The 17235-nt window shown below is 47.8% G+C and overlaps 1 protein-coding gene across 1 annotated transcript in view; it reads right to left on the bottom strand.

The window, feature by feature from the left end:
- Positions 1-17235, bottom strand: part of nudt6 (nudix (nucleoside diphosphate linked moiety X)-type motif 6) — a 176484-nt gene that overhangs the window by 142965 nt on the left and 16284 nt on the right. The window contains 1 exon segment of the mRNA XM_086009642.1: positions 16660-16863. Coding sequence (XP_085865768.1) covers positions 16660-16863 — 204 coding nt within the window.

Genomic DNA, 17235 nt, shown 5'->3' with positions numbered 1-17235 from the left:
TCGCTGCGTAAAAACGTTTTCCTCATGTGTCCTCTGGTTCTTTTGCCAATTACCTTAAATCTGTGTCCTCTGGTTACCGACCCTTCCACCACTGGAAACAGTTTCTTAGTTAGCAACTAATTCAGCTCTCTTTTGAACGCTGGGACAGCGGTAGGGGAGTAGGAAGGTTGGGGAGTGCTGAAGAGTTGGGGTAGGAATTTGAGAGGACAGAATACCCGAGAGGGGAGAAATGAAAGGAGGCACGATGGCAGGAAAGAGAGGTCTAGGAGGGGTAAAGAGAAAAGAAGGAAAAAGGGGAGAGAAAAGGGGAAGTAGAAGTGATGGGCTCGGGTCCGGAACGTCAGCCAAAATGCGCACTTGGGGAAACTCAAGTTACGGAGGGATGCAAGATAAGACAGAAAAGTCCTGGTAATAAGCGGAGACAGGTGTGGAGGGTGAGTGAGTCCGAAAGCTAATCGAAGAGTAGAGCACCGGAGGAAGCAAGGCTGGAGGTATTTCCATGGAAATGAAGAGCTAGGAACCAGGAGGCGTGCAAAATCGAGGCCGCTCTGTCCTCTTTCAGTTTGAACTGGCACTCTCTTGTCCTGTGACAGTTTGAACTCTGGAAACAGTCTGTTTCTATCTACCCTATCCCACCCTTTCATAATATTAAACACTTCTACTATACTGCCCTGCAGTCTGCACCATTCTGACAAAAAAAGGCTCCAGTTTTCCAAGTCTTTCTTCATATTTGTATTACCTCATACCAGGCAGCATCCTAATGAATCTGCATTGTACCCTCTCTAAAGCCTCAATATCCTTCCTACAGTGTGGAGCCCAATACTGCGCACATTACTCTAACTGAAGTCTCATTAAGGTTTACTATAGGCTTATCATTGCATCTTGACTTTTATATTCTCTACCTTTTATGATAAAACATGTATGTCACTGTGTCTGTGCTCCTTCAACATGTCAAAACTCCTTTTCTTCTTGCAAGCTACAATGGCACCTAATACAAGGAAACAGACCTAAAATGGAGGAGAGCTCAGAAATGACAAGTCCTTGACTCCCTTTGCACGAGGCCACACTGGACATCTTTGTGCATGAGAACACATAGGAAGGAAGGGAACATGAAACCACAGGTCTTCCTCAAACGTAGGGCCAGTATCATCCTGTTTTTAAGTTGTGATCCTTCCCACAGACTCCCATACAGGCAAACTCACAACCACACAAACATCTCACAGTGCCTTGCATTGAGAGCTCTGCTGGAAGGCGTTTCTTGGAGCCAGCACTCCAATGTTTGTTCCTTTTCTGTCATCCTGGACGAGCACCTGTCAGCTTGGTTAGTGGTCAGAACAAGACAGCATCCTGCATCACTCTCACCAATATTTGCAAGCACCAGCACGGTTGCACACATCATAGAAATTTACGGCATAGAAGGAGGCCATTCAGCCCATCATGTCTGCGCTGGTCGAAGAACAGCTATCCAGCCTAATCCCACTTTCCAGCTCTTGGCCCATAGCCTTGCAGGTTACGGCATTTCAAGTGCATATCCAAGTACTTTTTAAATGTGATGAGGGTTTCTGCCTCTACCACCCTTTCAGGCAATCCTGACAACATCCTCGTAAATTTCCTCTGTACCCTTTCCAGTGCAATCACATCTTTCCTGTAATCTGGTGACTAGAACTGTATGCAGTACTCAGCTGTTTTATATAGTTCTAGCATAACCTCCTGGAGAACAGTAGCATAGTGCTTACGTTATTGGACTAGTAATTCAGGCACCTGGACCAATGATCCAGAAACATGAGTTCAAATCCCACCAAAGCAGCTGGGGAATTTAAATTCAGTTAATTAAATAAATTTGGAATAAAAAGCTAGTATCAGTAATGATGACCATAAAATTATCGGATTGCTGTAAAAACCCATCTGGTTCACTAATGTCCTTTAGGGAAGGAAATCTGCCATCCTTACTGGTCTGGCCTATATGTGACTCCAGACCCACAGCAATGTGGTTGACTCTTGACTTTTAGGCCCTCTGAATTGGCCTAGCAAGACACTCAGCTACGAAAAACAAAAATAAGAATAAAACCGGACAGGAAAGCTGTCCCACAGACTAGTCAAGCAACAGCCTGACATAGTCATACTCACAGAATCGTATCTTTCATCCAATGTCCCAGACTCCTCCATCACCGTCCCTGGGTATGTCCTGACCCACCAGCAGGATAGAACCACCAGAGGTGGCGGCACAGTGGTATACAGTCGGGAGGGAGTGGCCCTGGGAGCACTCACCATTGACTCTGGATCCCCTGAAGTCTCATGTCTTCAGGTCTAGCATGGGCAAGGAAACCTCCTGCTGATTACCACCTACCGCCCTCCCTCAGCTGATGAATCAGTACTCGTCCATGTTGAACACCACTTGGAAGAGGCGCTGAGGGTAGCAAGGGCACAGAATGTACTCTGGGTGGGGGACTTCAATGTTCATCACCAAGAGTGGCTCAATAGCACCATTACTGACCGCGCTGGCCGAGTCATTAAGGACATTGCTGCCAGTCTGGGCCTGTGACAGGTGGTGAGATCACCAACACGAGGAAAAACCTACTTGATCTCGTCTTCACTAATCTACCTGTCGCAGATGTATCTGTCCATGACAGCATTGGTAGCAGTGACCACCGCACAGTCCTGTGGAGACGAAGTCCCGTGTTCACGCTGAGAACACCCTCCATCATGCTGTGTGGCATTACCACCGTGCTAAATGGGATAGATTCAGAACAAATCTAACAGCTCAAAACTGGGCATCCATGAGGCGCTGTGTGCCATCAGCAGAATTGTATTCCACCACAATCTGTAACCTCATGACCCGGCATATCCCTCACTCTACCATTACCATCCAGCCAGTGGATCAACCCTGGTTCAATGAGGAGTGCAGAAGAGCGTGCCAGGAGCAGCACCAGGCGTACCTAAAAATGAGGTGCCAACCTGGGGAAGCTGCAACACAGGACTACATGAATGCTAAACAATGGAAACAGCATGCTATTGACAGAGCTAAGCGATCCCACAACCAATGGATCAGATCAAAGCTCTGCAGTCCTGCTACATCTGGTCGTGAATGGTGGTGGACAATTAAGCAACTAACGGGAGGAGGAGGCTCCATGAATATCCCCATCCTCAATGATGGCGGAGTCCAGCACACGAGTGCAAAAGACAAGGCTAAAGCGTTTGCAACCATCTTCAGCCAGAAGTGCCGAGTTGATGATCCATATTGGTCTCCTCCTGAGGTCCCTACCACCACAGAAGCCAGTCTTCAGCCAATTCGATTCACTCCACGTGATATCAAGAAACGGCTGAGTGCACTGGATACAGTAAAGGCTATGGGCCCTGACAACATCCGGGCTACCGTGCTGAAGACTTGTGCTCCAGTACTAGCCGCGCCTCTAGCCAAGCTGTTCCAGTACAGCTACAACGCTGGCATTTACCTGACAATGTGGAAAACTGCCCAGGTATGTCCTGTCCACAAAAAGCAGAACAAATCCAATCCGGCAAATTACCATCCCATCAGTCTACTCTCAATCATCAGCAAAGGTGATGGAAGGTGTCATCGACAGTGCTATCAAGCGGCACTGACTCACTAATAACCTGCTCACCGATGCTCAGTTTGGGTTCTGTCAGGACCACTTGGTTCCAGACCTCATTACAGCCTTGGTCCAAACATGGGCAAAGGTGCTGAATTCCAGAGGTGAGGTGAGAGTGACTGCCCTTGACATCAAGGCAGATTTTGACCGAGTGTGGCATCAAGGAGCTCGAGTAAAATTGAAGCCTTATCTGAGGAAGGATGTTCTTGCCATGGAGGGAGTGCAGCGAAGATTCACCAGACTGATACCTGGGATGGCAGGAATAACATATGAGGAGAGATTGGGTCGATTGGGCTTATACTCGCTGGAGTTTAGAAGAATGAGAGGGGATCTCATTGAAACGTATAAAATTCTAACAGGACTAGACAGACTAGATGCAGGAAGGATGTTCCCGATGGCGGGGGAGTCCAGAACCAGGGGTCACAGTCTAAGGATAAGGGGTAAGCCATTTAGGACAGAGATGAGGAGGAATTTCTTCACCCAGAAAGTGGTGAACCTGTGGAATTCTCTACCACAGAAGGCAGTTGAGGCCAATTCATTAAATATATTCAAGAAGGTGTTAGATATATTTCTTAAGGCTAAGGGGATCAAGGGATATGGGGAGAAGACAGGGACAGGGTACTGAGTTTGGATGATCAGCCATGATCTCATTGAATGGCAGAGCAGGCTCGAGGGGCCGAATGGCCTACTCCTGCTCCTATCTTCTATGTTTCTATGTTTCTATGAATCAGGAGGAAAACTCTCCACTGGCTGGAGTCATACCTAGCACAAAGGAAGATGGTTGTGGCTGTTGGAGCCCAATCATCTCAGCCCCAGGACATCACTGCAGGAGTTCCTCAGGGCAGTGTCCTAGGCACAACCATCTTCTGCTGCTTCATCCTAGAATAGAATAATAGAATCATAGAAATTTACAGCACAAAAGGAGGCCATTTGACCCATTGGCTCGATTTTGTCATTGGGGCGGGCTGGGGTCGTGTCATCCGCTTTTCGTGTTATCCACCCGATTCCAAATCGATGTGGGAGAATGATGCGATTTTCAACTAATTGAGCAATTAAGTTCCAGCGTGTGGGAACCCATGGCCCAATTAGTTTTTTCAATCTGAAACTTACCTCCGATGACGTCATCATTGCTGCTGCATTTAAGGTCTGCAAGGGCAGCACGGTGGCATAGTGGTTAGCACTGTTGCCTCACAGCGCCAGGGACCCGGGTTCGAATCCGGCCTCGGGCGACTGTCTGGGTGGAGTTTGCACATTCTCCCCGCGTTTGCGTGGGTTTTCTCCGGGTGCTCCGGTTTCCTCCCACAGTCCAAAGATGTGCGGGTTAGGTTGATTGGCTATGATAAATTGACCCTTAGTGTTAGGGGGATTAAATACGTGGGGTTACAGGGATAGGGTGGGATATGTGTTGGTGTAGGGGTTACGGGGATCGGGTGGGATATGTGTCGGTGCAGGCTCGATGGGCCGAAATGGCCTCTATCTGCACTGTGGGGTTTCTGTGATCTGTGATCTGTGAAGAAGCCTTGCTTCTTCTGCAGACTGCCAACATTTTGGCCTTTGCTGTGAGAGGGACCTGGAGGCAATATGAGCAGCAGGAGACCTAAGTCTGCTCCCAGATTTGATGACGTCGCCCTGCAAGCTTTGGTGGAGGGAGCAAGAGCTAATAAGGAGGTGCTCTTCCCTTCTTCAGGGAGGAAGAAGCCTCCCCAGCAGACCAAGGCTGTGTGGGTCCAGGTGACCCAAGAGGTCAACTCATTGTCGCTGATCCGCAGAACCTGGCTTCAGTGCAGGAAGAGGTTTCATGACCTTCTGCGCACTAGAAAAGTGAGTATGACTTTCCCATCACCCTCAATCTAATCCCCATTGCCTCTCTTCACCAGCACTCAGCTTTAGCAACCTCTTCCTCCACATCCCACTTGACACAGGCATCCCTGCACCCTTACCCATTCCCTCTCTCTCTATGGTCACATTCACCTAACTATTCGACTATGCAGCCCTCACACTCCCTATCACTGTGATGCTATGAAAACAACTTACAAAACACAGGGAGGGCCCTTGGTCTTGCCACCTCACTCCACCTTTGTCTCCTTCTAAGCATCTATGCTATGGATTCACTACACTCACTCCTTCATTCTCACTCAAACTCTACTTGTCTCCCTCATTGCAGGAAAAGAGAGCTCACAATAAGAGGGAAAGAGCGAGGACAGGAGGAGGGCCACCCCCAGTAGCCCACCTCACCCCTTGGGAGGAGGTGGTCCTGGAGATCGTGGGTCTAGAGGACGATGCGCAAGTGGGGGGCGGACAGACGGGTGCATCAGAGAAAGCTGGTGACAAAATAGTTTTTCATCTCTCTCATTGACATTGCATGAGTCGCTGATAATGATTCTGAAGCTCTAACAGATTGACTTTTGATCATCTGCAATATGCAATGTGCATGTAACCTTGGCCTCACATCTCTGACTCTTTCCTTTACTCCCCCACAGGACCATCGCAAGCACCCGTCCCCACTATCCAGGAGGAACAGCCTGAGCCTCCAGACGCCTCAGAGGAAGCTGCAACCTCTGAGGGCGCAGCGTCAGAAGAATTCAGCCAACCCAGCACCAGTGCAGACACTCACACCTCAGTGGGACCATCGCGAGATAGAGTAGTGTTGTATCACAGCTCACAAGTGAGCATCAGCAGATTGTGGAGACAGGGACAGCAGTGGAGAGTCCTAGTCGCAGGGCACAGGATTCTGCCAGCTCGGCTCAGCTGCATGTCGACCCTCTGCCTCTGGGTCCATCCAGAAGAACAGTGGTCCTGGAACTCCAGGAACAGGTGCAGGAGTCTCTGGCAGGTTTTGTCTCCAGGGTCGCTGCGAGTGTGGAGTGAATGGAGAAGTCCATCGCGAACATGAGCAAAGCCTTTGTGGAGTCATTGGCGCATGAACGCAGCACCACGGACAGGATGGCAACCTCCGTGGAAAGGATGGCTACAGTAGACGAGAAGATGGCTACGGCCATGGAGGAGTTAAGTCGCCAGAGTGAGGAAAACATGGTGAGTGTTCAGAATAGACTGACATCTCTGGAGGAGCGATGGTCAGCTATTGAACAGAGAAACCAGACCTTCATGGAAGTCCATCTGAGTAGGACTCCCAATGCAGATACGGATCCCCATGGCCCCCCTGATGTGCAGCAAGGTGCTCTCAAGCCACTTGCAAGCGCTGAGGTGGACCTGACCCATGAGAGGGATGTTGGTGGCAGAGAACAAGGAAGTGGGGGCTCCTCTCCAAGTGCTCACACTTCCATGCCACTGCAGAGCCCTCGGTCAGAGCCCCACCAGAGTCCCCACCCAACTGAGATCGGCGTCTCAACCCCTGCACAGCCGCAGGAGCAGCAGACTGTTGCCGAGTCCTCACAGGTTCACAACCCCAAAGGTGTCAAGACACGAGCAGCAAGAAAGTGAGCAAGGGGCCTCCACATCTGCTGATGCCAAGGGGGACCCACCACGTAGGAGCATGCGTAAGAGAAAGATACTGCACAAATAGCCACAAGGGTAGTCACTTGGGTGAAATGTGATGTTTAATGTTGAGAAGCCATCAGATGGTTATTGTAAATAAAAATTCTGATGGCAACTGTTGCAGTTGTGGCGTGTGTCATTTCGCTAATGGGACTTCCACATTAAGGGCTTAGGATTACTTGCAATTGTCAGTATGGTGAAGAAAGAAGAAGGTCAGAGTGCTGGGAATCTGCAGATTCTTGGCCATTGTCGATGGTCTGATAAGAAGGTGCGAGACAAAATTGTTTGATTGTGCAGGCTAGGCAAATCTGGCCATGATGAGGCATCCCTTACATTCCGGGCAGCCGTGTGGTCGCGCGCTGGCGCCTTCTGGCCTGTGCAGCTTCAGATGGGTGAGCAGCAACTTGGCACTCCTGTTGTTGCTGCTGCTGGTGGTGGTGCTGTTGTTCATGGTTCTGCTGCTGCCACGGCTGGTCTTCGTCCGAATCTGATGTCCAGGAGGAAAGGAAATAAATGGTTCCCATGCTTCTGGTATATGCCTCAGTTGAGGAAGCACTCAGTCAAGGTGGCGAGAGGAGTTTCCCAGGAGGTCACACTGGAGATGGGTGTCAGGCTCCAAACTTCCACAGCTATGGTTATGCCTGCTAAAAGTTCCCCCAGACCTGAGACAACAAAGTCCTTCCACCTGCAAATTATGACTGATCAAATCTCCTATTTAATGGTGGAGCTGCAGCTGATAGTCAGCAATCCAATTGTGCTCCCACCAGGTTTCACCGTTGTGTTTCAGAGGAGGCGTGCATCACATCGGAAAAGTGTTAAAATCAGAAAGGCCTCTCAAAATGGGATTATAGAGGCAATTCAGTGGTTGTTAAGGGCCTTAAGGGCCTATCCCGCCTCTTGGAGGCGGGACGGAGACGGGATCAGAAACCACGCATTTGGGAAAATTGCTTGGAGGCGGGATGGAGGCAGGGTCGGGCCCGCCCACCACCTTTTGCAATTTTAATACCCCACACGCCTCCATTCCCGCCTCCTCGGGCCTGGCAAAATCCAGCCCATTGTGTCTGTGCCGGCCGAAAAGGAGCTATCCAGCCTAATCCCACTTTCCAGCTCTTGGTCCGTAGCCTTGTAGGTTACAGCACTTCAAGTGCATATCGAAGTACAGGAAACTTTCTGGTATCCGGCATGGACGGGACCGACATGGTGCCGGTTCATCAACAATTCCGGATAACCGAACGCTATAGTAAAAGATACGGAGCTCAGAGCGCCGTATAAAGCAACAAACCCTGTTGCACAGCTTCAAAACAATCGGCACAAGTTGCAAACGTCTCTGTAGCTTAGCAACAGCTTCAGCTACACCCTTGCACAGCAACAAATGGAGTAAAAAAAAGTAATAAAAGTAATAAAAGTTACCTGAACCGACTCCTGAATTTTGCCGGTGGATAGAGCGTTCCGGTTATTTAGGGGCCGGTTAATTGAAAGTTTCCTGTACTTTGAGAGTTTCTGCCTCTACCACCATTTCAGGCAGTGAGTTCCAAACCCCCACCACCCTCTGGGTGAAAAAAATTCTCCTCAACCCCCCTCTAATTCTTCTACCAATTACTTTAAAGCTGTGCCCCCTTGTTATTGACCTCTCTGCTAGGGGAAATAGGTCCTTCCCATCCACTCTAACTAGGCCCCTCATAATTTTATACACCTCAATCAAGTCTCCCCTCAGCCTCCTCTGTTCCAAATAAAACAGCCCCAGCCTCTCCAACCTTTCCTCGTAGCTAAAATTCTCCAGTCCTGGCAACATCCTCGTATATCTTCTCTGTACCCTCTCCAGTGAAATCACATCTTTTCTGTAATGTAGTGTTTTATGAAGTTCAAGCATAACCTCCCTGCTCTTATATTCTATGCCTCGGCTAACAAAGGAAAGTATCTCGTATGCCTTCTTACCCACCTGTCAGGGATCTGTGGACATGCACTCCAAGGTCCCTCTGTTCCTCTACACTTCTCAGTATCCTACCATTTATTGTGCATTCCCTTGCCTTGTTAGCCCTCCCCAAATGCATTACCTCACACTTCTCCGGACTGAATTCCATTTGTCACTTTTCTGCCCACCTGACCAGTCCATTGATATTTTCCCGCAGTCTACAGCTTTCTTCCTCACTATGAACCACACGGCCAATTTTTGCATCATCTGCAAACTTCTTAATCATGCCCCCTACATTGAAGTGTAAATCATTGATGTGTACCACAAAAAGCAAGGGACCTAGTACTGAACCCTGTGGAACCCCACTGGAAACAGCTTTCAAGTCACAAAAACATCCGTCGACCATTACCCTTTGCTTCCTGCCACTGAGCCAGTTTTGGGTCCAACTTGCCACTCTCCCTTGGATCCCATGGGATTTTATTTTCTGACCAGTCTGCCTTGTCAAAAGCCTTGCTAAAATCCATGTAGACAACATCAAACACACTACCCTCATCAAACCTCCTTGTTACCACCTCATAAAATTCAATCAAGTTAGTCAGACACGACCTTCCCTTAACAAATCCCAGTCCAAAGATGTGCAGGTTAGGTTGATTTGGCTATGATAAATTGACCCTTAGTGTTAGGGGATTAAATACGTGGGGTTACGGGGATAGGGTGGGATATGTGTCGGTGCAGGCTCGATGGGCCGAAATGGCCTCTATCTGCACTGTAGATTCTGTGATTCTGTGATTCTGTGAAATCCATGTTGACTGTCCTTGATTAATTCGTACTTTTCTAAATGATGAGTAATACTGTCACTCAGAATTTTTCCCAACAAAATGCCCACCACCAAGGTTAGGCTGACTGGCCTGTAATTACTTGGTCTATCCCTTTCTCCCTTTTTAAACAATGGTACAATGTTAGCAGTCCTCCAGTCTTCTGGCACCACACCTGTAGCCAGGGAGGATTGAAAAATGATGGTCAGAGCCTCCACTATTTCCTCCCTTGCTTCTCTTAATGACCTTCGCTCCATAAGGTCAGAAGTGGGAATGTTCACTGATGATTGCACGGCATTCAGTTCCATTCGCAACTCCTCAGATAATGAAGCAGTCCATGCCCGCACGCAGTAAGACCTGGACGACATTCAGGCTTGGGCAGATAAGTGGCAAGTAACATTCGTGCCTCACAAGTGACAGGCAATGACTATCTCCAATAAGAGAGAGTTTAACCACTGCCCCTTGACATTCAACAGCATTACCATCGCTGAAGCCCCCACCATCAACATCCTGCAGGTCATCATTAACCAGAAACTTAATTGGACCAGCCACATACATACTGTGGCAACAAGAGCAGGTCAGAGGTTGGGTATTCTGCGGTGAGTGTCTCACCTCCTGACTCCCCAACGCCTTTCCACCATCTACAAGTCACAAGTCAGGAGTGTGATGGAATACTCTCCACTTGCCTGGACGAGTGCAGCTCCAACAATCCAGAAGCTCGACACCATCCAGGACAAAGCAGCATGCTTGATTGGCACCCCATCCACCACCTTAAACATTCACTCCCTCCACCACCGGCGCACTGTGGTTGCAGTGTGTACCATCTACAAGATGCACTGCAGCAACTCGCCAAGGCTTCTTCGGCAGCAGCTCCCAGACCCGCGACCTCTACCACCTAGAAGAACAAGGGCAGCAGGCACATGGAAACACCATCACCTGCAAGTTCCCCTCCAAGTTACACATCATCCTGACTTGGAAATATATTGCCGTTCCTTCATCGTCACTGGGTCAAAGTCCTGGAACTCCCTCCCTAACAACACTGTGGGAGCACCTTCACCACATAGACTGCAGTGGTTCAAGAAGGCGGCTCACCAGCACCTTCTCAAGGGCAATCAGGGGATGAGCAATAAATGCTGGCCTTGCCAGTGACGCTCACATCCCAGGAACAAATTTAAAAAAAAGAATGCAGGTAGTGAGGTTGAGGAGATAACACAGCAAATCACAATACACAGGTGTGGAGGAGAAAGTGGTGGTGCCAGAGAAGAAACAGGAGCCTGATACCCAGATGGCCACTTGGCTGCTTTAATAACCTCCTACTGCTATTTGGTGGAAACGGGGATGGAAGTCCAAACCATGCTTATGGATGCAACCATCTGTTTGATATGTGTGTGGGCACGACATTGGCAAATACGGCAGATAATTGCTATGCTCGTTTAGAAAATGACAAAGGTAGAGGCAGGACCATTGAGGTTAGTGGTGGACTTCACTGCCATTCATATGGAGCAGGTTGGCTACAAGCCTTGCAACAGATAGCACAGTTGTACAATTGGTTCCCTGAGGAAGCAGTTATCCTTGGTCATTGTCAGGGTCTGCTGCTATGGTTGCCAGGGTCTGCTGCTATGGTTGATGACATTATGGTGAGTGCAGAAAATCCACCTTTGGTGTCTGCTGATCACCCTGATAATCCTTCTTTAATCTTTTAATCACTTCAGCCATGAAATACTGTGCCTGGGGGTTCTTTAAAAGCAAATCCCCATCTTTAATTTCAGCTTGATTTAGCGACTACGTAGAATTACAGCACAGAAACAGGCCATTCAGTCGATGATGAATATAAATGCAAAAGCTTATTCTTTGGTAACTCAAGGCTGGCTATCCATCTGACTGCTACAATAGGACTCTAATTTACACTTAGATGTCCGTCGCTTCCAGAGCTCCTATGAAAGTTTGCGTTCTCGGAGTCCCTTTGTGTCTCCTGTTTTTTAAGCTTTTCTTGTACTGCTTCAATTTCCATTCGCTTTCTGGTGATTTTGCGTACATTTGGCTTTTGTTAGATTCAACGAGACAAAATTTAAAGAAAATGGTTGTAAACATTTTTTTTTAATTACAAAAAGAGAATAAAAATATTTTGAAGAAAAAAACAACCCTCCTCTCAAAAAAAAGCACTAAAAAAAGTGTCCATTGCACATGGTGCTTCACTTTATGTCCGCTCGAAACTGATTTCTTACCTGATCTGTTTGTCCCGGCTGACACATCCCGCGCTGGTGGGACTGAACTATTCAGCCAGAAAATATACTCAATGATTTTTGTGGCACACGTAAAGTAGAAAATTACAACCTTACATTATTTGTCTTTTCACATTCCAACATTTATGAGAGATTTAAAAGCATTCAATGTAATTTTTATGTGCATTGCTGGCAACTGAATATGTTAACTCATTAATTTTAGTGTAGTTTAAAAACAGTTGTGAAGCAAGTGAAACAAAACTAGTCTTTCTAAACACTTTTGCTACAATACCAAATGCATCACTGATGCGAGTAACATTCACCACCTTTCTAGTCTTCTGCCATTATGGAAACAGGGACATTTCCACTTGGTGATCTGCTTATTGCCTGATTAAAACCTTCACATCAGCTGCTGAACATTGAAGAAGCACAGAAAGTCTATTCTACCAAGGCCTCTACTCAGCCTATAAAAGAAATCTCACTGATCCTCAAAACTAATCAAGTAAGACACCACAATATTTGTCTGTCCCCACATTTCCACATTCAATCCTGGCCTACTGTTCTCATAGAGTCATAGAGTTATACAGCACAGAAAGAGGCCCTTCGACCCATCACGTCCGCACCGGCCATCAGGTCCTGTCTAATCTAATCCCATTTTCCAGCATTTGGTCCGTAGCCTTGTATGCTATGGCATTTCAAGTGCTCATCCAAATGCTTCTTGAATGTTGTGAGGGTTCCTGCCTCTACCACCCTTTCAGGCAGTGAGTTCCAGATTCCAACCACCCTCTGGGTGAAAAAGTTTTTCCTCAAATCCCCTCTAAACCTCCTGCCCCTTACCTTGAATCTATGCCCCCTTGTTATTGACCCCTCTACTAAGGGAAAAAGTTCCTTTCTATCTACCCTATCTATGCCCCTCATAATTTTGTACACCTCAATCAGGTCCCCCCTCAGCCTTCTCTGCTCTAAGGAAAACAACCCCAGCCTGTCCAGTCTTTCTTCATAGCTGAAGCGCTCCAGCCCAGGTAACATCCTGGTGAATCTCCTCTGCACCCTCTCCAAAGCAATTACATCCTTCCTATAGTGTGGCGACCAGAACTGCACACAGTATTCCAGCTGTGGCCTAACCAGCGTTTTGTACAGCTCCATCATAACCTCCCTGCTCTTATATTCTAGGCCTCGGCTAATGAAGGCAAGTATCCCATATGCCTTTTTAACCACCTTATCCACCTGTTCTGCTGCCTTCAGGGATCTATGTACATGCACACCAAGGTCCCTCTGATCCTCTGTCTTTCCTAGGGTCTTACCATTCATTGTGTATTCCCTTGCCTTGTTAGTCCCTCCAAAATGCATCACCTCACACTTTTCAGGGTTAAATTCCATTTGCCACTGTTCCACCCATCTGACCAACCCATCTATATCGTCCTGCAGTCTGAGGCTATTTACCACCCCACCAATTTTCGTGTCATCTGCGAACTTACTGATCATACCTTTTACATTCACATCCAAATCATTAATGTAGACCACAAACAGCAAGGAATCCAGCACCGATCCCTGCGGTACCCCACTGGACACAGGCTTCCAGTCACAAAAGCAACCTTCGACCATCACCCTCTGCCTTCTGCCACTAAGCCAGTTTTGGATCCAATGTGCCAAGGCACCCTGGATCCCATGGGCTCTTACCTTCTTGACCAGTCTCCTATGCGGGACTTTATCGAAAGCCTTACTGAAATCCATGTAAACCACATCCACTGCACTACCCTCATCCACACACCTAATCACCCCCTCGAAAAATGTAATCAAATTAGTCAGACATGATCTTCCCTTGACAAAGCCACGCTGACTATCCCTGATTAATCCTTGCCTCTCCAAGTGGAGACTAATTCTGTCCCTCAGAATTTTTTCCAATAATTTCCCTACCACTGATGTTAGGCTCACTGGCCTGTAATTCTTCAGACAACTTTCGCCCGCCCTCCTCCCCCTCCCCCATACCGCACAGGAACCTATGTATTCCCTGAGTATTTACTCATCTCAGTTCATTGTTGTTCCTAATTCACTAATTCTATTTGTTCTGTCTCTGTTGCAGTATTGTTTTTTTCCATCTCTTGCCCAGAAGAACTCCTTCCCTGGAAGAACTGATTCCTTGATGGGCACAGTCCATAGGTGGTGGTTGCCCTCTGGTATCTCACCCAAATAGATATAATTAATGTGATATATTTGACAGCCAGTGTTGGCAAGACTGTAAGTGGCAGCATCTCAGCGAAGCTGATCCCATCTCTTCCTGACATCCATATGCGTACATTTCCAGCAGCTGGAGAGGGATCAGGAGTAGAGACATTGGCCGATTTTCCACTCCCTAATTTGGGATAATGAAGCCAACTGCAGTGCCTCTACTGCTGTCCTGTTGAATTTAGCACAGATTGGGGATCAAAGCTGGGGCCTTCCACGGCTGATGGATCGGATAAACTTGTTGAGTTATTGGGGGAGCACAGTAACCTTTTGAATGCACAAGAGAGAAGATAAACAAGAGGGCCCGGAATTTGCAGTCAGCGCCAAAGCAATGGCGATTGCCGCTGACCTTGAAGAAAGCAGCCCACAAAGATCTTGCAATCTCTGTGGTCCAAACTTTAGCTTTCATGACCTTAATCTGATTATAGCACTGTCAAAAGGGAATCCCCAGCGTACAACAGCAGTGATGTCATCAAGCTGTCTAAGCAGCCAATCACATTGAACAATTCTCACAGACAGCAAAGCAGGAAATAAAAAGCACTGATTATCATTCACTTTTTAAAGATTTTATAGAGAGCGAAATAAAGATTGGGATATGCACAAGGGGTTAAGGTAGAAGCTGAAATATCATCAACTTTAGAAAAATGTTTTAAAAATATTTTTTATTGTTTTAAATATCTAGTAATCTTTATCATGATGGAGAAATTTGACATTCCATAAATATAAAATTAATTTTTCAGGGCCAGAACAGTTGTTCAGCAGTCAATACACAATTAAAACACCAGTTACACCTCTTTCAACAAGACTTAACTTTTTATGTGTGTTTAAAAGTGATATAAGAGCGGAAAAGGGGAAGTTTTCGTCAGTTCCAAGTGATTTCACCGACTGCCGACTATGGGAAGTTCCACAGCGCAGCCTGTGGCGGAGCAGGGAATGACTGACCGCAACTTCAGGATTTCCGCATTTATCTGCACAGGCACAAATCCTGAAGTTAGTCAGTTTCAGGGGGGTAATGATGGTGAACACGGACAGTTTTGCCGTCATTACACAGCAAAATCTGGGATGATGTCACTGTTTAAAATATATAGATACAGTTCTCTGGATAGACCGCACCGTGAATACTGTATCCAGTTTCGGCTACCAAAAAACAAGAGACGCTGAAGTCCTGCAGGCAATGCAGAGAAGAGCAGCGTGGCTCAACCATGAGATCAGAGGACTAAGTTATGAGGAAAGACTGTAGAAACTTGGGCTATTCAATCTTGAAAGAAGGTGACTGAGGGAACCTCACAGAGCCTACAATTCAAAAATAACCAGAGCAGAAAAGGTAAATCTGGAATAATAGTTCAAATTAAACTGTAAGAATAGGACAAAGAGGCGTATGTTCAAACTAAAGGAAGGCATGCTTAGAACTGATCTCAGGAAGCACTTTTTTCCACAAAGAGTGATCAACACATGGAATAGATTTTCAGGTAGGGTAGTGGGAGCAAAAGTCCGAGAATCATTTAAGAGACACTGGCCTAGAAATTGAGTGGGGTTAGCGCCCATTTTGAGGCGCTAGAGGGCCTAGCGCCGCAAGTACAGCCGATTGAGAAATTCACTTGGGCGCTGCCATCGGCGTTAGCCGGTTGCGCTGCGCCGGCACCGATGACGTCATCGGTGTGCGCAGCGTCCCGGCTGCCGTGGCAACGCGCCCGAACGCCGAAATTGAGTTGCGGCCGCCTCGCCCGTGGCAGCCGCAACCAACGATTTTTCAAAAGTTCGCTACGGGTCTTAGCGCCGGCGCATTAAGGTCGCGCGGCGGCCGGCCGCTTTCCCGGCGGCCGCCTGCCCGCACCTCCCTCCCCGGACTCCTCCAACACCCCCCCGCGGCACAGATGCGTGTGGGCCGCGAGCCCGGCACTTCGCCGAGGTGCCGGGCTCATTTTTCTCCACAGATCAACGGCCAGCGGTCGGGTGCAGGCAGCTCCTCCTTAACGGAAGGAGGAGGCCTGCACTTCCCCAGCCTGCCGCACCGCATCGGGTGCCGCAGCGGCGGATTAGCGCCGCAATGCGGCAGTCAGCGCCCATTGCAAGGCGCTGACACCCTCCAGTAGCGCCGGCAGCCGTCTGGGCGCGGCGCTACTGAATTTTTGGCGCGCGCAGGGGGACTTAGCACCGGCGCTAAATTTCCAGCGCTAATGCCCTGGCGCGGCGCCAACTCAATTTCTAGGCCACTGGGTTCTGTGATGGGACTGTGGGTATTTTTGGACAGATGAGCGGCTTCCCTCATCAGTGCCTATCTTATGGCTCTCATGATCACTATCATTTCCTAAATAAGAAAAATATATTTAAATGTAATAGTCACACTAAACTACTGATAAAGATTGAAAGCCTTTGCTCACCTGCCACTCCTACTTGATGTGTGGCATAAGCAGGAAGCCTGCTTTCCCCCTTGGCGAGCCACAGTGCCAGTGTGGAATGGTCCTTTTCTGCATGGTGAAAGGTGAAACCTTGAGCAGCTGCTGCAGCTATAAACCTGCTCTGGAGAATAGGAACACACAGCCAGACTGCCACCTTGCCTTCTGCTTTCCAGCACTTGATAGCATCTGTAAACGAAATAAAATGTGTTATATTCTATTTGACGACATGCACTGCAGACATTTGTCCTTGCACTGTCCTGTCTGTTATATTAGTTATTATTGCACATTGGCAACTGGGAAGAGAGCTATACAAAGACTGCTTCAAAGCGACTCTGAAATAGTGTAAAATAGACTTTCATAAGTGGGAACAACTTGTTCAAGATAAGAAAACATGGCGAAAAACCATCCATGAAGGCACCTCCTACTATGAGTCCTGTCGCAATGCTGATGCTGAATGTAAAACACCCGTTGAGGAAGTTTCACTTGAAACATAGAAGATAGGAGCAGGAGTAGGCCATTCGGCCCCTCGAGCCTGCTCCGCCATTCAATGCGATCATG

The sequence above is a fragment of the Somniosus microcephalus genome, chromosome 2, assembly GCF_052327205.1.
Source record: "Somniosus microcephalus isolate GS21.2 chromosome 2, FLI_Smic_1.0, whole genome shotgun sequence".
NCBI classification, from domain to species: domain Eukaryota; kingdom Metazoa; phylum Chordata; class Chondrichthyes; order Squaliformes; family Somniosidae; genus Somniosus; species Somniosus microcephalus.
The sequence above is the reverse complement of the archived record's forward strand: the minus strand, read 5'-3'. Positions and strand labels throughout refer to the sequence as shown.